The sequence below is a fragment of the Engystomops pustulosus genome, chromosome 3, assembly GCF_040894005.1.
Source record: "Engystomops pustulosus chromosome 3, aEngPut4.maternal, whole genome shotgun sequence".
Classification (NCBI taxonomy): Eukaryota; Metazoa; Chordata; class Amphibia; order Anura; family Leptodactylidae; genus Engystomops; species Engystomops pustulosus.
This window is the reverse complement of record NC_092413.1, coordinates 62,598,300-62,623,800: the sequence shown is the minus strand read 5'-3', so window position 1 is coordinate 62,623,800 and position 25,501 is coordinate 62,598,300. Positions and strand designations below refer to the sequence as shown.

At 40.2% G+C, this 25,501-nt stretch overlaps 1 protein-coding gene across 1 annotated transcript in view; it reads right to left on the bottom strand.

Annotated features, from left to right (window-relative positions):
- ESR1 (estrogen receptor 1) overlaps positions 1 to 25,501 on the bottom strand; it is a 467,840-nt gene that overhangs the window by 46,698 nt on the left and 395,641 nt on the right. The window contains exon 8 of the mRNA XM_072140946.1: positions 9,913 to 10,096. Within this exon, the coding sequence (XP_071997047.1) occupies positions 9,913 to 10,096 (184 nt within the window). The remainder of the gene's footprint in view (positions 1 to 9,912; positions 10,097 to 25,501) is intronic.

Here is a 25,501-nt window from a genome sequence, read left to right as displayed (position 1 = left end):
TGGTTTAAGAGCCATAAATATTATATGCTAAGCTCCATAAAATTAAATATGTACCTCATTAACGAATGCCATTAACCTCAGGGTTAGGGGGTTTTCAGGGAAGGGGAGGATTAGTTCTTTTCAATTGGTAATGTTATACCTGGGGTGGTTATACCTGTGTGTTTTTTTCTCCTCTTTTCTCTGTAGATTCATTTTGAAAAATATGTCAACCTGGTTTTTCACCTGATCTGAAAGATCATAGAAAGAGATGTATGGTAGATGATATAGTGAGGCGCCATTTGCCATGTATTGTGTGTCTAATTAAGAGACATTTGACTCCAGAGACTTTAGGGTTGGTTAGGTAAGAGATGGGTTGCATGTGCTTATTCATGAGAGAGATCTTGGTGATTATTAACCTCCAAATGAAGTTTTCCCTGTTGAAAAGATTCAGCGTTTCAGAGATGTTTGGTGAGCCCCGGGATAAAAGTATATTTTTATGTTTTAGCCATACCCATTCAATTCTCACCAGGATCGACTTATGTCTAGGGAATAAGGGATAATGAAGAATGAGCCCATAAACTGAGATCATGCTACCATTCCCTGGGAGCGTAGCAGATTTCAATGAGGAAAAGGTGATTCCGGCTCTTATTATGAATCTTGGCAATTTAACCAGAATTCAGCTAACCCTATGGTGTTCTGGAATACCTTGGTAGAACCTTGGCAAGGTTCTGGTTAAATTTCTAAGAAAAATTAAATTCTTATAATCACCTTTTACTGGAAAAACTCTACCTATTTTTTTTTTCAGGACAAAAAGCATTACTGCGAAAAAGGTAAACCAAGGAAGTTCCTGGCCTCTGCTGTTAACCAGGGCAAGGAGATTACATTATAAGTAATTTCAGAAGGGGTACTTATACGGGATCAGTATGAGATTTTAGAAAGATTTAGGGAGCTTTATCTCTATATCACTCTGAGGCTGGTAATATGGATGCTAAGTTGGAGAGTATCCTAGACAACGTCCCTATCCCTCAGATGTCTGAGTGTCATAGGGAAATGTTGCTTCGGAGGAGGTGAGGTCTCAAATTCCATCCCCAGGGTATCAGCCCAGGAACTGAACTGACTTCCCTGCCATATTTTAGGCTGGTGAAATGTCGAGCAAATTGCAGAGGCCTTCACTGTCCTATTTTAAAAAAAGATAAGGATGCTTTTGATATGGGTTCATACAAACATATATGTCTTTTAATCAAAAACGTAAAATTGTTGGTCGATATTTTGGGCAATGCATTAAATGGGGTTGAAAGGTAAAAAGATAGATTAACATTCTGGTTCTGTTAAAAAATGCACAAAAAAATCTGGAAGTTAGGTTATCGAAATTTAAGGTAGCTGTGAAGGGATGGAGAGAGTGAGGGAGGAGGAGGAAGGAATTTTTTTTTCTGCTTCCTTTGCCCTGGTTTGCTTATTTGGGTGAAGAGTAGCAAAAGGAGGGTATGGGATGATATTGGGGTTGATGTTTGTTGCATATTTATGAGTGTTTCTGAAATTGAGAGGAAATGTGATTTTACTGCAATTTTAATGTACAACTGGAAAAAATAAAGAGTAATAACATTTAAACCTAGGTTGTACACTAATGCCTTCTTACCAAGTGTATATATTCCTCACACATTTCTTTCTATGCTGCATCCAGTCTCGCACTTAAGATGTGGTAGATTTCAGGTTTTGCATTGTTATAGTGTATTAAAAATCTGCATGCAATGTACGTATGCAAACAGGATTTGTCATGTATTTAAGGAGTTATGGTCTTCCCAGAGAGTGTACAAAGGAGGTCAGTAAAATAAAAAGTGTTAGGGAGTATCTCCATTAATCAATCAAGATTGAATGAATTTTCCAGATGGAAAGAATTTGATTTATTTAGTCTTGAGAAAAGACTGCTAAGAGGGGACAAGATTAATTTATATAAATAATAAATGGTCCATTTTTAAAACTGTACTAGCTATATAACTACTCAACTAGTTGGGTCAATGAAAAGGGACCCACCTGTCAAATCCATGAAAAAGTAGTGCATGTATTACTTTATCAAACACAACACACCTGAGGAAAAAAAATTCACGGGAGTAATGATCTACAATCAGGAACCAAGATAAATGGTAAAATAGTCTGATATTTCTCAGATTCAATGAAGACATTTAAATTTATATACATATTTCTTCATGAAAGGAGTGAATTTAGTTATGGGTATTTTGCAACCACTGCCAGGCAGCTTCTTCTGATGCAAATACAATTATGGGAAGTTTCAACAGAGACATAGGTATGCGTGATAAGTACATAGAGGGGATTGATGTAAACCCTGTGCCTTCTGATATAGCCCCCCCCCCGTGCTACATCAGGTAGAATTGTGAAATAACTTGCACCAGTTACTGGCACAGGCAATAGCTGGTGCGGAGGCAAGGGGCAGTAACATAATTTCCCCACTTGAGGTGGAGGTGATGTATGGGGGAAAATTGTAGCAATTCTTGACCAGGAATTGCAACACTTTTTAACCCCTTCACGCTCCGTGGCGGATATATCCGCCACGGAGCGCAGTGACTTAGCGCTCAGTGGCGGATATATCCGCCACGGTGCTTATGCCGGCTCGGCTCTGGATCAGAGCCGAACCGGCATCGGGAAACACGGGGTGCCGGCTGTAACTAATAGCCGGCACCCCAGTGTAACACCCGCGATTGGAGTTGTCTCCGATCGCGGGTGCTTAACCCGTTAAATGCCGCGGTCAGCGCGACCGCGGCATCTAACAAGCATCTGGGGGGTCTTTCCCCCACGATTGCCCCCCCCCCGCGAACCGTTTTCGGGGGGCGCCGATCGTTGCCATAGCAACTCTGGGGTCCGATCTGGACCCCAGAGTTACTTGCAAGAATTGCCAGTAAGATGGCGTCTGTGACGTCATCTTAATGGCACAGTGCCAGCCTATGCAAGTGTATAGGCTGACACTGATAATACTCTGCAATACATGAGTATTGCAGAATATTATCATGAAGAAGCAATCAGAAGATTGCTTCTTCATGTCCCATGGTATAAAAGTGAAAAAGTAAAAAAAAAAAAGTTATTCAATAAAAAAATAAAGTCATAAATCACTAAAAATGCCCCAAACTCCCAAAACATATAAAGAGACATATAACTCAAAAAAAAGTCTAAATCATAACACAAACCCCACATATATAGTATCACCGCGTCCATAACAACCCGTAGAATAAAAGTAAATCATTATTGAACCCCCACGATAAACGCCGTAAAAAAAACTGTTATAAACCCTCCAAAAATTATGATTTTTACCTTTTCAATCCCACAAAAAATGCTATAAAATGCGATCAAAAAACCATATGTACTCAGACATGATACTGGTGCAAAGTACAACATGTCCCGCAAAAAACAAGCCATCAACCAGCTCCGTAGCCAAAAAAGTAACAATGTTATGCCACTTGGAAGATGGCAATACATAAATGATAGATTTTTCCCCACATTAGGGTTTTGTTTGACAAATTTAGTAAAACGTAAGAAAATATATTCATGTCTGGTATCCCCGTAATCGTATCGACCCATAGAATAAAGATAACATGATTATTAGTCTATACGGTGAACACCAAAAAAAAAAAGTAAAAAAACCAGTAGAGAATTGATGCTTTTCTACTCCTGCCCTCAAAAAAAGTTCCTAAATTTTCAACAATAGGTGATACCAACCCCAAAATGGTAACAATGGAAAAAGCATCTCATCCAGCAAAAAAAATGCCGTCACATGGCCCCAATAACGAAAAAGCGAAAATTTTATAGCCTTCAAAAGGGGCCAATGAGGAAACTAAAATCCTGGCAGCTGCAGGGCGCTCCTTCCCTTCTGCGTCTAGCTGTGCGCCCATAAAACAAGTCACGGCCACATGTGGGGGGTCGCTGCACTCAGGAGAAATTGCAGAACAAATTGTATGGTGGGTTTTCTCTTTTTATATTTTGGAAATGTGTAAATTTTAGTGCTAAATGAACGTATAAGGGAACAATATGACCATTCTAAATTTCACCTCCATTTTGATTCAATTACTATGAAGATCTCAAGGGGTTAACAATCTTCGTAAAAGCTGTTTATGATAGCTTGAGGGGTGCAGATTTGAAAATGGGTAGATTATATAGGGGGTTTTGATGCTAAATATGTAAAATTTCATTCAAAACTGTATTTATCCCCAAAATAGTCAATTCTGAAAATCCGGAAAAGCGATATTCTATTTGTAAGCCGCGTGACATCAAAATAAATTATCCAAACATTTCAGAAATTATGAAAATGTAAAGTAGACAAATGGGAAATGTTATTCAGCAACTTATTTAGGTGGTAAATCTATCTGCCTGAAAACGCAATGATTTAGAATTTCGAAAATGGCAAATTTTTCATAAAATTTATCATATTTTCTTTTTTTTGTAAATAAACGCAAAACTTATCTGCCAGAATTTACCACTAAAATGAAGTACAACATGTGGGGAAAAAACAATCTCAGAATCGCTTTGATAAGTAACAGTGTTCAAAAGTTATAACCATATAAAGCGACGCAGGTCAGAATCCAAAAAATCGGGCTGAGCCTTAAGCTACAAAATGGCTGCGTCCTTAAGGGGTTAAGGATTGTAGGCTAAGCTTTGATACCATAGTATTGCCATTATACAAATCTGTGGTCAGACCACATGTGGAATATTTTGGGCATCATTATAAACGATTCTTTTGTTCTTACTCTTTATGCACACTCCTACTAAGTATCCTCACCTCTAGTAGAAAAATAATCTGAAACATCAGCATAGTCTCTGCATTTCATTGTCCTACTGTTTAGTTAATCCCAATACACTAACTCCATTGTAAATTACACTCTAATTTCCCCCTTCTCTCTCTTTCTAAAAATTTCTTATACTTCACTTTATATACTATTCCCTTTAAGAGCATTAAGAACATCTGAAAAACCCCTACTTTGCCTGCTTACTTTTTAATCACTAATTGTATATATTCTGACCTATAAATAGATGGGTTAAAAACAATTAATATAAGTTATATTTGACTTAATGGGCTCTTTTGGTTACTGCAAGGCAACTACTGGATTATAAAGTAAACAAAATAAGCATGTAATTTATATACAAATGATATAGCATAAATATCATACAATATACCTTAAAACATCATGGGAAGGAAAGCCATGGAAGGTAAGAGCAGAGGGAGAGAGAGTCAGAACATAAAAACAAAATAAAAGAAATAACAGTATACAGAAATCCTTTGGAATAGCCCTAGAACATTTCTCATGTGTCCCATGAATGAGATCATGAGTCAGATCTTACATGTTATGGTTTTCCTCCACATTTCCGACCCAGTGGACAAATAATGAACCAATGGCGGATCCTCATTAGGGCGGTATTGGGGGATCACCTGGGCCCTATGGCCCTGTTGGGCCCCTGGCCGCCTATACCACGTTTTACAGGGAACCTGCATTTACTCAGAGCAGGATTATACACACCGTTTTAGCTGTGCAGAGGAGGGGGCAGGGATTACTGCTGCTGCTCCCATCTCTGTGTCCTGTAAAGGCTTCATACACTGAATATATCTCCCCTATTCCACATTTCCTGCTGTTGTCAGAGGGTGAGATGTCATTCTGCCTGCCAACATGAAGATTAGTGTAAGTAACCTATGTGTAATCTGTGAGTATAATCTGTGTCTGTATAATCTGTGTGTGTATATGTGTGTGTAATCTATTTCTGTGTAACCTGTCTGTACAAGTATGTGTAATCTGTGCCAGTGTAGCCTGTGTGTATATGTGTGTGTGTAATCTTTGCCCGTGTAATCTGTGTGTTTATGTATGTCCAATCTGTGTCTGTGTGACGTGTGAAGTGTAAGGTGTCTTGACCTCCATCACAAAGGCAATACAGCGGATTCGCTCCAAAAATCAATTTTCCCACACTTATAACACTCCCAGAACACATAAGTGTGAGTATCTGTAGCCCAGTGAAAACAGGGGTATCATCATCTCTAGATCCCTGCCTCTCTGCACATACACATGTGTATCACACTACTACACAGCAACTATAGAGTTAACTAAACAAAGCTGCTGTAGTGACATCACATAATATTGTTACATTTGCAGAGACCAGTGCAGACCAGGCCTAGTGTCTGAGTTGTTGTAGTGCAGAGAAGGTCCTGTGTCTGGGTTGTAGTGACCTGAGTGAAGCTGGCCCCCCCACCTTGTTCAAATCAAACAAAATTGGTGTCAAACGTTTGTGCTACGTTTGTGCTGGTTTGTGCAGCAAAAATTTTCGTTTGTGCCGCTATCATTTTTAAGATTTTAATGAAAGTTTCCAGAGGTCATCAGAGGTCAACCAGCCCCCCCCCCACATTGCCCAAACCAAACAAAGCTGGTGCCTAACAATTCTGCTACGTTTGTGCTGGTTTGTGCTGCTCAAATTTTTGTTTGTGCTGCTTTTGTTTTGAATATGTGAACAGAAAATGAAAGTTCAAAAGTTCAAGCAGCCCCCCCACATTAACCAAATCAAACAAAACTGGTGTCAAACGTTAGTGCTACGTTTGTGCTGGTTTGTGCAGCAAAAATTTTCGTTTGTGACACTATCATTTTTAATATATTCATACTTTTTTCCAGAGGTCATCAGAGTTCATTTCTTCCAAAGTACAATGTGTTTGCCAGCTCCCCCTGGTGATCAAACCAGGGAAGTGTCACTAGGTTTGTTTTTTACCAGTTCATCCTAAACTCCTTTAACCTATGTAAACACCTGAACATACCTTAAAAATGATGGCGGCACAAATGAAATTTTTTGCTGCACAAACCAGCACAAACGTAGCACTAACGTTTGACACCAGTTTTGTTTGATTCGGTTAATGTGGGGGGGCTAGTTGAACTTTTGAACTTTCATTTTTTGTTCATTTATTCAAAACAAAGCAGCACAAACAAAAATTTGAGCAGCACAAACCAGCACAAACGTAGCAGAATTGTTCGGCACCAGTTTGGTTTGGTTTGGGCAATGTGGGGGGGCTGGTTGACCTCTGATGACCTCTGGAAACTTTCATGAATATCTTAAAAATGATAGCGGCACAAACGAAAATTTCTGCTGCACAAACCAGCACAAACGTAGCACAAACGTTTGACACCAATTTTGTTTGATTTGGACGAGGTGGGGGGGCCAGCTTCACTCAGGTGTTGTAGTGCAGCAACCTGTAGCAGCAGAGATGCTTCAGTAAAGCTGGGAAGAGATTGCACATTAATTGCACGTTAGTTGCAGATTAGAAAGAGCTGGAAGCACAAGATATTTCTGTACAGGACAGAGAGAATGAATATATGTAAATGCAGAAGCTACAGAGGATCCAGAGACATGTGCAGAGGGAGGACACTGGAGCACAGAGACCCCTCAGCCTCATACATCAGGTACTGAAGTCACTGCCCCAACCCCTAGAACTTGTCTTAGATTATTATTACTGTGATTGCTGACTGAAGTGTTCAGACTGCTGAGAATAAACTGTTCAAAGAGACTGTGGAACATGTGCTTATCTATCTGGGCCTAATATCCCCTAAACTACATACCCTCAGAATCCTAAAAGAACTTGCCCCTGCTAGCCCATCGTGGTCTGGCGTGTGTGGCTGTTACATATCATCCGCATCACCAAAATGCCAGCATAGGGGAGAGGCTGTGGTAAACATTTTATGCAACCTAGAAGTACTACCAAATCAGTATCTTATAGCCCAGTTTTTGGAAACAGCTTGCCATCAAGGAGTTATGGGTTTACTCTTTACAAGGAAAGAGTTATCCCTTAATCCCATTCCCACTTACTAAGGAAGTGGGGCTCATAATCATAAGATGAGGAGATCAAGAGAGCATAGAAAGCTGAGAGGGAGTGATACTGAAGACTAGTCCCTGAGTGAGTTTGTTCAAAACGAGTGAGTTTTCTGTCATAGCAGTGTCAATGGCAAAAAATTAGAAAGCATTCTTGAAAGCGTTGGGGAAAGAAAAAAACGAAGATAGTCTGCATATGCTGCAAGCTTGACTGTCTGAGTCCTTATCATTATATATTTGATGCCCTCATTCACCCTAATAGTGTGGAGCAAGGGATCCAGAGGGCGAATATCAGTGGCGATAGGGTGTAGCCTTGCCTTGTCCTATTATGGATGGGAAAGGTAGGGGAGAATACAGTATTTACCTCTCTGAGGATAATTTATATAGGTCCCTCAAAAACTCATTAAATTCCACTGCTATGACTTGTGGATTATGAGACCTCTCTCCAGAGTTTTGTTGGATATTTTGTATGTAATCCCTAGCCCTCTGCTCCGTTTGGGAACTATCTAGTAATCTGCTACATTTATTCATAGAAAAAATGCCTACCCCTCCCCAGTAGTGCATGGGTCCAGAATTGAAGCGTCTCCTTCAGCTGTTCAGCTGTTTCCTAGCCTCAAGAAGTTCAGATTTTACAAAGGTTACATGCAACAACTTGTTAGATGATTCTAAATTAGCTATCTTTGTCAACAAAACCACCAATTCGGAAACCTGTTCACATTTACAAAGGTTTCCCTAACCCCACACTTAAGAGCAGCCAAGTCTTGAAGGAGAAACTCATTGGAAGAAAGGATAAATGGGAATTAGATCTTAATTTAATAAAGCGCCCCTAACTTAAAAATCAAAACAGCAATTTTTTTTAACAAAAAGTCACAAAATTCACTAAAGAAGCTCAACTCCTCAAATGCCAAATGTATCAAACACTAAGATACATCTGACCAACAGAAAAGCATCAGGAAAAACGGGCACAATCCCAGATTATTGATACATGTGAAGTCTTGCTTATGCCAAGAGGATCTGGAGCAGAATTGTCTCTTAATTTGCTACTTTTTGTAAAGTTGCACATCATAAATCTGTCTAGCACATGTGGATTCACATGATAAATATGGAGTAAGTTGTCTGAAGTTAAAAGTGGAGTAGGTTTCAAAAACCCAAATATTTTGCAAATGACAGATAAATATTACATGGTATGAGAACTAAATCCTCAAGTTGACCCAGCAAATTTTTCAGACTGCCATATAGGAAAGATTTTTTTTCTACCTTACTAAGGGCTAATTGCTGTCAACCTTATGGGGCACATTTACTAAGGGTCTCGTGGCCGCAAATTTTTCCATTTTGTGCTGAATTGCCCCGGGTTTTTGGTGCACGCGATCGGATTGTGGCGTATCGGTGCCGGCTTGCATGCAACACAAATCGGGGGACAAGGACATCAGACAACCCGACTGATTTAGACAAACCGCAGAATTTAAAAACCAAATTGTGTCGCAAGATCAGCACTCACATGCACCGGGAAGAAGAAGGTGAACTTCGGCAGACCTCAGCGGGGAAGCGAAACATGCAGGAAATTGGACGCAGGTTTTAGTTAATCAAGGCAGCTCCGAATCCTCGTCAGACATTCCGGCTAGGCAGCATCAACAGGACGTTTAAGTAAATGTGCCCCTATATGTTTTTTGCCTTCCTCTGGATCAACACCCTAGGGCAGTGATGGCAAACCTTTTATAGACCGAGTGCCCAAACTACAACAAAGACCCGCTTATTTATCGCAAAGTGCCAGCACAGAAATGTAATTTGTGATTTATACTCCATTCTCTGTCACAGTTTTCATTGATAGCAGCACAATAAAGCAGAAAATAGTCCCAGGTAGCACTGTCACTTTAAAATAGCTCTGTGCACAGCAAGTCCTGGGCTGTCTGGGACTGCAGGAAGATACCTGGAGTCATCTCTGGTGATGGCCTGAGTGCCCACAGAAAGGGCTCTGAGTGCCACCTCTGGCACCAGTGCCATAGGTTAGCCATCACTGCCCAAGGGTAATAGGTTGGACTTGATGGACCTGTGTTTCTATTCAACCTTATTTACTATGATATTATTTTTGCTTACCTCATATGTCTGATATGGGAAAGTATAAGAAGTAATTGAGCCAATCGCCTTTGCTGCTGCTGAAGGGAAAGTCCAGTTTTAGCCATGAAATGCACCAATGTGTCTATAATTTTGTCCAAAATCAAATGAATTTGGTCTGTATCTTCCAGAGATTCTAAGGTACTAGACAAAAATGTGTATACACCTAAAAATAAAGGGAAAAAATGAAAAGTTAGCATTCAAGTCTTCTTCAAAGGCATATCACAGATAAGTAGTAAACCTTTAAACAATGTGTGTACTGCCTAATTAGAAGAACACTTAAAGGGGAATATAAACGTCTGACACAAAAACCCATAATGCTATAAATAAATGAATGTAATAAAACGTAATGTCATTAGTCACAAAATGGAGCCTTAATAGTTTGATTTTATGATTCACAAAATTTTATGGCCTCTCCAAAGTTATCACCAAGATGGCCACCACTGGAAACTACAAGTACCTTTAGATCATCCCTGGGAGCAGAGCATAAGAAGTAGGAGGAGTTACTGAGAACTAACAGGTTTTCTTCCTCTGTTACCATAGTAAAGATGTGTAACTCCCATCACCAAAACACTGACCATAGTGGATGCCCTGCAACCAACCGACTACAGCCGAATAGTGGTGATCACATGACCTGCCCAGGCAGGAGCAGGACATGTGATGTGGACATGTGACCAGTGGCCATCTTCTGTCCTGTGTATGCTCTGCAACTAATTACATATTTGCTTATATTTCAAGGACCTATTTGTATATGAATTATGCTGATTCCTCGAATACCCCTTTAAAATCAAATATTCTATTTATATATTTTAAAAAAAAGTTGGGCTAAATAGCAACCGAAAATAGCCCAAAAACATCACAAAGTCAGGCATAGGAAGCTGTGATATGTTGTACTCATATGTTCCACCTGTACATATCCCTCTCCACATATACACCTGCTCATATCCCTATTACAACAAAAACATTGTAAGTTTTCCTGATGAAGTGCCTTAACCCCTACGGGACACAGCATCTTTTGGCCTAAAGGACGCAGCCCCATTTTTCCAATCTGGCCTGTGTCACTATAAGTGGTTATAGCGTGGGAACGCTGTGAGATATCCAGGGGATTTTGAGATTGTTTTCTCGTGACACATTGTACTTCAAATTAGTTTAAAAATTTGGATGAAATCTTTTGCGTTTAGTTATGAAAAAAAACAAAATTTGGCAAAAATTTTGAAAAATTCTTTATTTTCAACGTTCTAAATTCTCTACTTTTGATTCAGAAAGTCATAGCACCCAAATAAATTCATAACTTACATTTCCCAAATGTCTGCTTTATGTTGGCATGGTTTTTTAAGATTCCACATATTTTACTAGAATGTTATGAGGCTCAGAATTTGGGTGCCATTTTTCACATTTTTTGTAAAATCGCCAAAACCTGTATTTAGATGGACCTGCTCAGTTTCTAATTGACACTGAGAGGCCTAAATAATAGCGAGACTCGTAAATTACCCCATTGTGGAAACTACACCCCTCAACGTATGAAAAACCACTTTTAAGAAGTTTGTTAACCCTTTACGTATTTTATAGGGGTTAAAACAAAATGGAGGTGGAGTCTGCAAATTGTAATATTTTTTCACAATACACTCATTTTGGGTGGAAAATTTTACATTTGTAATGGATAAAATGAAAAAAGGCTCCACAAAGTTTGATACGCAATTTCTCCCGAGTACACCGATACCCTACATGTGGTGGTAACCTGCTGTATGGGCGCACGGCCGGGCATAGAAGGGAAGGAGGCGCCATTCAAATCAGATTTGCTATGTCACATTGTACAGGCTATAATTTTTTTCTTTTTTTTATTGAGGACCTATAGGGGCTTATTTCTTTTGCCACATGAGATGCACTTTTCTAATACATAATTTTGGGGCATCTATAGCTACTTGGTGAGATTTAATTAACTCTTTGTTGGTGGAGGAAATGAAAATCATCAATTTTTAGGAAAATTTTTATGTGTTTTTTTTTTTGGCCGTTAACCATACCATGAAAATAGTATATTATTTTTATTCTTTGGGTCGCCACGTTTATGAAAATACTTCATTTATATATATTTTTTTATTTTTTCCCATTTTTACTGAATAAAAAGTAATTTGGCAAAATTGTTGTTAATTTTAGCATCACCGTCTTTCATATGCATAACTTTTTTATTTTTCACCTCAAAAATCTGTTTAAGGGCTTATTTTTTGCAAGAATGATAGCTCTTTTTAGTGGTCCTATTTTAGATTGCGTAACTTTTTAAAATCACTTTTTTAGAGCATTTTTAAAGGGCATTAATAAAAAATCATCTTTAGCAGAGAGAGTTTTTTTAGGTTGTTTTTTACGGGGTTCACTTTGCGGATCTAATAACGATTCTGTTTTATTATGCAGATTGTTACGGACGCAGGGATACCAAATATGTGGGGGTTTTGTGTATTTTATTCAATTGTACTGAATAAAAACTAATTTGGAGAAAATCTTATTCATTTTAGCATCACCATCTTTTTATATGCATAACTTTTTTATTTTTTGGCAGATAAATCTGGTTAGGGGCTTATTTTTTGCGAGAACAGTTGTTCTTTTTAGTGGGCTTATTTTGGAGTGCATAACATTTTTTAAATCACTTTTTAGAGCATTTTTTATAGGGTATTAATTAAAAATTATCTTTTTTCGGAATGTTTTTTGCGTTTTTTTCCTCCGGCGTTTACCGTGCGGGTCCAGTAACAATTCTGTTTTATTATGCAGATTGTTACGGACGCGGCAATACCAAATATGCGGGGTTTTTTTGTGTTTTTATGTTTTTTATACTTTATTAAGTTTTTTTATGGGAAAGTGACATTTTAGGGGCTTATATTTTTATGTACCGTATTTTTTGGACTATAAGACGCACATCTTTTCCCCAGAAGATGGGGAAAAAACTGTGGTGCGTCTTATAGTCCAAATGTACTGAGTGCCGGCGTCTCAGCCCTCCACTGCAGGAGAGAATGGAGGACAGCACATGGCAGTAAGCGCAGGGGCAGTGCTGAGCTCGGCTCCACACACAGCTGCTGCCTCTTAGTTTCTATGAGCAGCGGAGCTCATGCAGGGCACACAGACTGTGACACCACTTCCAGGTTATCAGATGAAGGGAAGCAGAAGCCACGCCCCCTCAGCACGGAGCTCTCACTGTGACTGATGCCGGACAGGTCACTGTCCCAGAGTCCCAGCTGCTCTGCTGTAGGGCCATCAAATACCACTAAAGAGGGGACAAGACCTGTGACCAGTACTGGAGTCTCTGCCCCTGTGCCTGCTGTGCTCTTCTCACAGGTGTGTGAAACTGAACAATTCCCAAACAGTGCTTGTACAAGGGCACAGGAGCTTACAGTCTATGTCACCCCCTGTGTCCCCTCCTCATAGATTGTAATCTCTTGTGTTCATTGTACAAGCATTGTCACCCCCTGTGTCCCCTCCTCCTCATAGATTGTAAGCTCTTGTTACCATTGTACAAGCGCTGTCACCTCCTGTGTCCCCTCCTCATAGAGTGTAAGCTCTTGGGCCATTGTACAAGCATTGTCACCTCCTGTCCTCCCCTCCTCATAGATTGTAAGCTCTTGTGACCATTGTACAAGCACTGTCGTCTCCTGTGTCTCCTCCTCCTCATAGAGTGTAAGCTCTTGGGCCATTGTACAAGCATTGTCACCTCCTGTCCTCCCCTCCTCATAGATTGCAAGTTCTTGTGACCATTGTACAAGCATTGTAACCGCCAGTGCCCCTCCTCCTCATAGATTGTAAGCTCTTGTGACCATTGTCACATATACAGCCCTGGCAACTATTGAGACCCCCTGACTACGTGCCAGCATAAATCTATCTAAAGAGCCATAATTCCCATCACTAATTCTGCCCCCAACACTGGTTGGCTGAGCTTGGTGCTAGCCCATCAGTGTTGGGTCAAAGGAACCACAACCCCCCCCCCCCTACCACCAAGTGTTCTGTGTAGTGCTGAATCTGACAGTAAACTTGTACTGTCAGCACGGGAGTCATCCTTCAGCACCAGGTAACAGTGTCCCATAAAATGTCCCCTAATAAAGTCTCCCCATTAATTCTCCCCAGACACAGTACACTTCACCAAATGTCACACAATGACCCCTAATAAAAGTATCCCATACACAGTCCCCTTAGGCTACATTCACATGAACGTGTGCCCGCCGTACGTAGCACGGGGGGCACACGTTGATGCCCAGGAGGGGGGGAGGGCTGCTCGCCCCTACCCCTTTCCAAAGAGAAACATGGCTGCACCGCCCCGTAAGGCGCCGCTACTTTACTGTTACTTTATTAAATATTTTAGCACACTATTTGGGGAAAAACAAATTTTTTTCATATTTTTCCACCTCTAAAACCTAGGTGCGTCTTATGGTCCAGTGCGTCTTATAGTCCGAAAAATACGGTATTAATTTTTTATTTATTATAATGTGTAGTGTTAACTGTTTTTGCATATTTTTACTTCTACATACTTGAACTTAAACCAGTGATGCTCTGATCACTGGTTTAAGTTCAATACACTGCTCTACAATACTATTTTATTGTAGAGCAGTGTAAACTGTCTGAGCAAGCTTGCGCATGCTCAGACAGTTTACAGCCAGACCCGGAAGGGGTCTGGCTGCCATGGAGACCGGGCAGCTCCGGGGCACATGCCAGTCCTCGGAGCTGCCCGGAAGAGGATCGGATCCCCCGGTAAGCGGCACGGGGGATCCGATCCACAGCGCTAACACCGTTACACGCCGCGGTCATGTTTGACCGCGGCGTGTAAGGGGTTAACACCCGCGATCGGAGCCGTCTCCGATCGCGGGTGTTAGCGCAGGCTGTCAGCTGTACTAGACAGCTGACAGCCGCTGCTTCTGGTACCGGCTCCGTTCGTGAGCCGGTGCCAGAAGCAGGACGTTATAGAACGTCCCCGTGCGCTAAGCATCTAGCCCCGGGGACGTACTATAACGTCCAGGTGCGCCTAGGGGTTAAAGCATTAGACACCTAATTCCTAAAACCTGACGCATTTCCACGTCATCAACATATGCTGAGTCTTATCAAAGTTGCACAGCCTGCATATGCACTTGTACAAGTCTTAAAATAATTGCAATTACTGGCAAACTGATCCCGTTCAGGCCCTGATATGCATAGAATTGCACTGATACCAGCAATCATTCAGGCCTTTAAGGGGTATTCCAGGAATAAGCATATTTCACATTCAAATGGATCATTAAATTATAAGATAATATGTAATTAGTTGTTGTTTAAAAATTTGCTTCCCTTAGCAGTAAGATGTTGTGGACATAAACTATAATGAAGAATGAAATGCTACTGGCCCTTTAATCAGTCATGTGATTTTGTCCCTGTGGAGCAGAGACAGGACAGTACTGTAGATGGCCGTTGTTAACATGTTCACATCACATGTCCTGCACCTGCCTGCACAGGTCATGTGATCATCACTATGTTTGGCTGTAGTCTGTTGGTTAGAGTGCATCCCGTATGGCCAGTGTCATGAGACTCTTCTCCGTGAGGTAATGTGCAGGGATAGCAGTTACACATCATTACTATGGTAACAGAGCAGGACAGTCTGTTAGATCATCACTGGGAGCAGAGGCTGAGAGGGAGAAGCCGATACTGAAAACTGAAGAATCATGGGAGTTGTAGTTGTGGTTGGCGGCCATCTTTGAGATAACTCCACCTACTTTAAAAAGCTCATAAAATTTTGTGAATCATAAAAGCAATCTATTTAAGCTCCATTTTGTGATTAATGACATTGAGTTTTATTTAATTTATTTATAGAATTATGTTTTTGTAGCAAAAGTTCATATTCCCACAAAACCCCTTTAACAGTTGCAGGAAATAGCGAGTGAGCAGGCTTGGGGGTATGAACGCCCCATAACACCCCACTCCACTGCACCCCCCCCCCCCTTTATGCCTGACTTGACACTGAGATGTTGTAAAGGGGAAAATAATCTCAATACCTGGCGGTTCGCTAGGCATTGCAATTATTTCAGTTCTTGTACAGAAAATTGGCTGAAAAATCTCCCCACTAGACTAGACCTACAACATGATATAGTCTTGATAGTCGATGAATATTTAATTTTGGGCAATGCCAGGCCATATGGATCAAATTACCAATATCCTGTAAGCATTTTGCACATTTAATCAGTTTTCTCTTCCCAATGTATCACATAAACATAGATGTGTGTAGTACAGACAGAGTAGTCATAAATTGTGAATGACAATTGTGAAAATTATTCGACACTGTTTAGTGCACAGCATTAATTTTTAATCAATCTAATCCCACAGCTGCATATATTCCAGTTAGGCTACATTCACACGGACGTATAAAAACGGCCGTATACGTACCGTTTTTTTACAGGTTACATACGGCCACATTAATTTCAATGGACAATACGTTCAACCATTTATATTGCCGTTTTTGACACTGGAGTGTACGTACTGTATACTGGCCGTATAAAAATATAGAGCATGTCCTATTTTCTCCCGTATTTCAGTTCTGTATGCCCTCAAAGTCTATGGGCATGTATAAAATACGGGTTAAATACGTGCTGCATACGGATGAAAAACGTCACGTATTTATACAGAAATACAGCCTGTAGATACAGGACTGGAGAAATACATGTCCGTGTGAATGCAGCCTTATCCTGTGCTTTTATCTTTTTTTTTTACTTACATTCTGTTAAAGTTTTTCATTAAATAACACAAACAGTTTGAAGCTGCAAAAAATACAGAGAACTGCAATAAGCTGTAACATAGTACAATATGAAAGTAAGGGTCAGGGTTTTTGAAAAGTTCCAAAGAGGCGAGAGTTCCTTTTGATTCTGTTACGCAATTGGCCTCTATTCAGGACTTTCAATGTAACAGAATGGCATGACTTTAAAACCACTGTTGAGAATATAATAAAGATTAATAGGCTGTGTTTTCATCATGCTTTTATCATTTTTAGTTTTTTTTGGGAGGTTAAGTTTCAAAAGCTGTAGTCAAAGATTTGTTTTCCTTTAATGTACAGTATATATGAACAGCCTCAGGCAAACAGTGTGACTCTGGCAATGTTTTTTATAGTGTAAAAAGTGATTTTGATATTTAATTGGGAGACATTAGTGTTTATTTCTAGGTATTTATTAATATTTAGCGTGTTTTTTTTTACTTTATATGTCCCCCATGAGGTCATGAAAACCTCATGGGGGACATTTTGACATTTCCACAGTTTGTTTTTCCATTATCTATCACTGCATAATTACGGTATGATTCAATTCTTCAAAATTAAAATTCACATACCTTATTAATGCAAAACGTACATTATCAATATATTTAAATATTTAAAGGGGTTTTCCCCCCAAGCAAGTTATGCCTTATCTACAGGATAGGGCCTAACTTGCTGATAAGTGGGGTTGGGTCTCATCACTGAGACCCCCAACGATCAGAAAGTTAGGCTGTATCCTGTGGATCGGGCCTAACTTGCTTAATGGGAAAACCCCTTTATTGGACTTGACAGATAATAGATTTTCATATTTGGCACTGCTAAACCTCCCTTTTCAATTTTCATCTGTGGAATATTTTGGGTTATTCTAACTTTTCTCTTTAAAATACATTCATTTAATAGTCTCTTGATTTGTCTAAACCATTTATTTAAATCCAGACGGGTTCAATTGAGACTTTGCGTATAAGCCAGCCCGAATATAAGTTGAGGTACCAAATTTCATCACAAAAAATTGGGAAAACCTTTTGATACGAGTATAAGCCTAGGGTGAGAAATGCATTTTCACAGCCTCCTCCCAGTATAAAGCTATCCAGCCCCCTGCCCCCTTTATATAGCTAGCCCCCTGCCCCACAGTTTAAACTATTCATCCCCCTGCCTCCAGCATATAGCTACTCCCAAACGACATCTACCACCAGGATTAAGGATTGTAAACCAAGCACACTGACATATTGGTGCATGTCCACTTTGATATGATCTGCTTATTTTTTAGCTTGTTTGTTAACCTGTTTGTTTTTTTGTCTTTTTTAAAAAGCTTTAACAATTTGCAAATTAGCCGCAGGGGGTTGGGGCTCCATAGCTGTTAATGGAGCCTTGAGCCCCTTAGGCACATTTACCTAATTTTAAATCTTTTTTTTCCTTAAAAACAAGGGCATAGGATGCTCAAAGAAAAGTTGCTTAGTTTTGACAGACCATGTAGAGCTGTGAAAAGGATATTGGGGGAGATTTGTCAAGCTGCCTAAGAGTAAGAATGTGCTTAGTTGCCCATGGCAATCAATTACAGCTCAGCTTTCATTTTACGAGTGCTCCTGAATATTTTAAAGAGGAGCTGTAATTGGTTGTCATGGGCAACTAAGAACATTCTTACTCTTAGGCAGCTTGATAAATCTCCCCTATTGTAATTTTCAGTTTTGCCATATTCTGATGTAAATATCTTTTTCATTTTTCATTGTACACCATTTCATCACTTCTTTTCATGTGTTGAAAGAAGTCAAAATCAAGCATGATAAACCAGGCACACTACTCATAGATCCAGGAATTTTGACTGTGGTAATCTTCTTATATTTGTTATCCGTGGCTTCCTTCCTTTGTAAATCAACTCGTAAAATTATACTAACATGCATTGAGGTCTCTTAGGGCATTATCAGAGCTCCTCAGTGCTTGAGATTCACAGGCTGTTACAATGAGCAGAACATGTGTCACCCTCCCCCTGCCCTCTCCCTCCACTGTCTGCCTTTGAAATCTAGCAGCAGCAGGGAGTGCAGGGTAAAAGGAGACCACCTTTGCTCATTGTAACAGACTGTGAAGCTACAGCATTGGGTACATTCTTTCAAATGTAACATTACCATAGTCTGGATGCCTGGTTTATAATGCTTGATTTTGATGGTACATTTCCTAGAAATGTTGATACAGACATTTGGAAACTATTTTCTTTGATGGGTTTCGTCAACGGGAATAATAGTTTTCAGAAATTTCAGAAATATAGTGATGCAGTGATACTTAACATATTGATGATTTTGCTTCTTTATGGATAAACCAGACGCATTTACTCATAGATCCAGGCACTCTGACTGAGATAATCTTTTTATATTTGTTTTCCGTCTAAATCAACTTTTAAACTTATGAAAATAAGCCAAAAGGGCTACTATTGGGGTTTCCAGAGGCCCCTCCTAATGCTGCAGATTCACAAACTGTTACAGTGTGCAAGGAACACTTGCCCCCTCACACTGCCTGCTGAAACCTCCTGTGCTGCAGTGAGATTACATTAAGCAGAGGGACGTGTGTGCTGAATGAGTAGGGGGAGGGGAGACATTGTAACAGCCTGTGAAGCTACAGCACTCAGGGGCTCTAGTAACACCCCATGAACCCTTCAGGCTCATTAGAATAATTTTTAATGTTGATTTTAGAAGGAAGGAGGCCATGCATAACAAATATATGACAAGTACCACAGCCATAGTGCCTGGATCTTTGAGGAAGTGTCCCTGGTTTATCCATTCTTGATTTTGATTCACCCAAAATGCAGAGGGTCCCTGACATGTGTTGGGAAGTGGTTACACTATTTAGTCCAAAAATTTGCTCTAAATGCTGAGTCAATGAGGCACTAAATAGTTAGGCTCTGGTGACATAGCAGCAATAAAACAAAATTGGTGGACAGCAAACTTAGATTTTTTCCAATGAACTTTTTGTACATGAGCTTGCAATGACAAGGGGGCCTTCTTTATGCTTCTATGAAGAGAAATGATTTCAGACAGGATTCTTAACTGTAAGAGTATTGACAGTATGGGGGAAATTCATCAATGTGTCTCAGGCTCCGCCAGTGCAGAGCTGATCACCACTAGTCTTGTACTGCACCAGATTTATCATTGTGATAATGAATCTGTTGCAGAATAAGGCTGTTGAGTTCTACTTTTAGACCTGCTTTTACCAGGTCCAAAATGTACGACACGTTTTGGCGCATCCACCATTTTAGCGCATGGACTTATTTTCATGGGACCACACCCGCTTTCTTCAAAACCATGCCCTTTTCACGAGGTTATGCATTTTAGAGTATATTTTTGGCGCAAATCTCATTTTCGTGCAGGACAAATTATGAATCCCCCACAATGTTGAGAAAGCTGATCGGTTGTATAGGTATAATGCTTTTCTTACATGTTCATAGCAATTACATTCATTGATGGGATGTTGATCCCTTTATTAATTCTGACTTAATATTTGGAGTTGGGAAGGCATTTATACTCTACTATGGACCAACTGACATCATCCTTATTGGTTTTGCATCCTTCTTCTGGATCAAAATGGTTGAATTATAGGTTGACCTTGGGCTAACGGATCTTTAGTAACCTAATTTACTGTGAAATATTGATATTTTAAAACCACAGAATTACATTACTTTCATATTTCAATAATCCAACCTCATAATATAACTATTCATCAAATAAATTGTAGAATTTATAGTTTGCTCGTCTCTGCAGAAAGATACATTTTCAGGAGGACCTTTTAGAGCAGGGGTCTCAAACTCGCGGCCCGCGGGCCAACTGCGGCCCGCGGGACAATATTTTGCGGCCCCCACCTGGAAAAGCACCGCCCGCCGTGTATTCACGGCGGCGGTCGGGTCACGCTGCATGGAGAGGGCTCACGGGCTGAGCCCTCTCCATAGCCGGTAAGTCTTTGCTGCATATTGCAGCAAAGGCTTACCGGTAACACCCGCGATCGGTGGCTGCCGGCAAAGCTGCCAGCAGCCTCAAAAAGATAGCGGCGCATGGGCGCCGCCATCTTACCTGGGATCGCCGCTCCCCGTGACGTCATCGGGGGGCGGCGATCCGTCTCCATAGCCTCGGGTCTTCCGAAGACTGATAGCACATTGTAATGAATGAGGAGGAAAATCCCCATATACTGCCATACTGCAGTATGGCAGTATATGATAGGATCGATCAGACAACCTAGGGTTAAAGTACCCTAGGGAGTCTGAAAAATAGTATAAATAAAAATACAAAAAAGTTAAAAAAAAAAAAAAATTATAATAAAAAAACCTAAAATTTCAAATCACCTCCCATTCCCTAGAACTGACATAAATATAAATAAACAGTAAAAATCATAAACACATTAGGTATCGACGCGTCCGAAAATGCCCGATCAAAATATGATAACGGTTTTTCACTGCTTTTAACCCCGTAACGGAAAATAGCGCCATTTTGAAAAATATAAAAAATCTATAAAACGTGATCAGTACAAAAGGTCGTACAGTCCTAAAAATGATATCATTGAAAATATTATCAAATTTCGCAAAAAAATACACCACCCACAGCTCCGTACACTAAAGTATGAAAAAATTATTAGCGCCAGAATTTGGCAAAATCAAAAAAATAAGTTTTGTACAGGAGGGTTTAATTTTTGTAAAAAACATTATAAAACCTATACAAATTTGGTATCCCCTTAATCGCACCGACCCAAAGAATAAAGTAGACATGTCATTTGGGGCGCTTGGTATAAGACGTAATATCCAAGCCCACAAGAAAATGGCGCAAATGCGTTTTTTCACCATTTTCATTGCATTTGGAATTTTTTTCCCGCTTCCAAGTACATGGCATGGAATATTAAATACCATCACTGTGAAGTGCAATTTGTTACGCAGAAAACAAGCCGTCACACAGCTCTTTACGTGTAAAAATAAAAAAGTTATAGATTTTTGAAGGTGGGGAGTGAAAAATGGACATGAAAAAACAGGAAAGGGCCCGTAACCGGTTAATCCCCTTCCCTCCGGTACTTGAAGAAGATGAAGTCGCCGCTCTGAACGCCCTTGGTGCAGGTCAGAGCGGCGACTTCATCTTCTTCGATGGGAGGGACACGGGGAGGCAAGTACCGGGGGGGAGGGGGGGGCGATGGAGTGTCCCTGACTGGGCTCAGTGCGGTAGGAGCTTGGGACCCCTCGGTGCACAGGACGCGTTCATAGAGAAAAAACATGTCTCCCAGCTCGGGGCTTTCCTTGCGCTGGGAGACGCCATGACATTTGAATCTGAATAATGCTATTTTGTAAGTGCATTTTGTGTGGAAAACTTGATGCGGCCCAGCCTTACCCAGAATCTACCTCAAGCGGCCCCCAGGTAAATTGAGTTTGAGACCCCTGTTTTAGAGGAAGATATGACTATTAGCATACTGTTGTTTGGAAAAGGTCATGTTTTAATTAGACTCTATTTGCATGAAAAAGGAAAGCAAGGAAACCATAGTGAAAATACTTAAAACAAGCATTCTAATAAAATACCATAATTATGTAAATCAGCAATATGTTCATGAAAGGGGACAGAATATTTGAAAGCTAGAGAAGGCAAAGATTATGCTACAAAATATACAGGACGAAACGTGAGTAATTTAATTACATTATTTCAATGGTTTGATAATAAACATATTTGTCATCCCTCATTAACCATAATTAAAATATCACTATAAGGCTATTTCACAGTCCTTTTTTACGCTGTCTGACAATTTATGAAATACGTGTTATAATTTGTCTCAAAATATTAAACAATTGATGAAATTTGCATACATTTTGAAGAATGCATTGCGATCTCATCATATTGAAATTAAAATACATTATTTATGGAGAACTAATCCCATAAAGAGATTATAATGACTTCAGAGTGAAGCTGAACACCAGTCACACATTGATATTATTGACTGAAATAGCAGATTTCACCCCTTAACGCTGAAGCCACTTTTCACCTTCCTGACACGGCCCATTTTTTTCAAATCTGCCCTGTGTCACTATAAGCGGTCATAACTTCGGAACGCTTTAACATATCCATGTGATTTTGAAATTGTTTTCTTGTGACACATTGTACTTCATGTTAGTTAAAAAATTTTGGTGGTATGTTGTGCATTTATTTATGAGAAAATCAGATATTTGGTGAAAATTTGGAAAAATTTGCAATTTTCGAAATTCAAAATGTTCTACTTTTTCCACAAACCCCCAAAAACGTAATAACTAACATTCACCGAATGTCTACTTTATGCCTCAGTGGTTTTTTATGCATACTCTTATTTTTGCAGGATGTTATGGGGCTTTGAACGTTAGGTGCGATTTTTCATATTTTCATTAAAAAAGCTAAATCCTGCTATTGAGGGACCTGCTCAGGTTTGAAGTCACTTTGAGAGGCCTAAATAAAAGTAAAACCCCATAAATTACTCCATTATAGAAACTACACCCCTCAACGTACGTAAAACAACTTTTATGAAGTTTGTTAACCCTTTAATTGGTTTACAGGGGTTAAAACTAAATCGGATGCAATTTTGAAATTAAGTTTTTTTGGGCTAAATGAATGTGTTTTTCATAAAATGTACAAATTCTCAGTGGATAAAATACCAAAATGCTCCACAAAATGTGATACCCAATCTCTCCCGTGTATAACAATCCCCCATATGTGGTGGTAACCTGCTGTATGGGCACACGCCAGGGCATCAAGGGGGGAGCTGCACCATAACACATAAGGGCTTATTTTTTGCGACATGAGATGCACTTTACAAATACTTCATTTTAGTGGGTCTGTAGCTTTTTGATGAGGTTTTATTAACTCTTTAATGTATGGAAGAAAACAAAATTGTCAATTTTGGGTTTCTTTTTTTTGTATATTTTGGGGGTCGTACACCATACACTAAACATACTATAATATTTTTATTCTATAGATCATTACGATTACGGTGATACCTCATTTATATAGGTTTTTTTTATATATTTTACAATTTTACAGGAAAAAACGAATATAAAGAAAATTTCATTTGTTTTTGCATCGCCATCGTTTTTGGAGACGTAACTTTAATATTTTTCTGGTTGACAAAGCTGGTTTATGGCTTATTTTTTACATGTTGAGTTGTCCTTTTCAGTGGTACTATTTTGGTGCACATAACTTCTTTTTGATCACTTTTTGGAACATTTTTGTTTAGGGATTTTATGAAAATTTACATTTTTGGCAAGTTTTTCAGGTTTTGTTTTTACGGCGTTCACCGTACGGGTCAAATAATGTTTCTGACTTATTGTAAAGATTGTTACGGACGTGGCGATACCAAATATGTGGGGGGTTTTGGTGATTTTCTGTTTTTTTTTTTACTTTATTAGATGTGTATAGGGAATGTTTGTGTTTAGAGGACTTTAACTTTATTTAATTAATTATTTTTATTAAAAGGTGTGTTTATTTTGTGTTTTTAACTTTTTCTCTTTACTTTTACAGGTTAGCTTGAACAAGTGATCCACTGATCACTTGTTCAAGCTATTCTTCACCTAATACAGTGTAATACAGATGTATTACACTGTATTATGTGAAACACTGAGCATGTTGCGCAGAAGGCAGGACCCGGCTCCCCGGAAGGAGATCGCGCAGCCCCGGGCACTGGCATTGGCACTGCGATCGGAAACACTTACACCCCCGGTAAGCGCCGCCGGGGGTTCCAATTACAGTCAAATGCCCCTGACACGCCACGGTCAGCGGGTGTTAGAGGCGGGTGTCGGCTATAATATATAGCCGACACCCGCAGCTTCTGGCGCAGGCTCCGTTCTGGAGCCGGCGCCAGAAGCATGACGTACTATTACTGCATTTTGCGGGAACGCACCTCCCGCCATGCAGTAATAGTACGTCAAATGTCGGGAAGGGGTTAATATGGTTTTCTCATAGAAGTTATCAAAAAAGCTTCGCTGATTTCATCCCCAAATACTATACTGTAGAAATAAAGTCAGACAGAAGCACCTGCGTGGAAAAAATGGGACACTTACCATATATACACAAGTATAAACCAAGTTTTTCAGCACAAAAAAATGTGCGGAAAAACCCAAACTCGGCTTATACTTAAGTAAAAAAAAAAAGTCAATGCTCACTTTTCCAACGCTCCCCCCAGGTCTTTTTTTCTTCCTTCAGGCAGCGGCAGGTCTGTGCAACATTGCGTCTCACAGCAGAGGCTGGCTATATACTGGAGACAGGGGCTTGCTGGCTATGTACTGGGGGCATAAGCTGGCCGGCTATGTACTGGGGCAGGGGTTGGCTAGCTATAAACTGGGGGCAGTGGCTGGCTGGCTATGTATTGGGGGAAGGGGCTGGCAGGTTATGTACTGGGGGCAGAAGCTGGCTGGCTATGTACTGGGGGCAGAAGCTGGCTGGCTATGTACTGGTGGCAAGGGCTGGCTGGCTATGTGCTGGTGGCAAGGGCTGGCTGGCTGTACTGGGGGGCAGGGGCTGGCTGGCTATGTACTGGGGCAGGGGATGGCTGGCTATGTACTGGGGCAGGGGCTGGCTGGCTATGTACTGGGGGCAGGGTCTGGCTATGTATTGGGTGCAGGGGTGGGCTGGCTATATACTGGGGGAGCAGGGGCTGGCTATGTGCTTGGGGTAGGGGCTGGCTATGTACTGGGGGCAGGGCCTCTTTATATACTGGGGGCAACAGCTGGCTGGCTGGCTATGTACTGGGCAGGGAGTGCAGGGTAAAAAGAGGCCACCTGTGCTCATTGTAACAGCCTATGCAGCTACAGCATTGGGTACATTCTTTCAAATGTAATAAATTTAAGAAGATTACCAT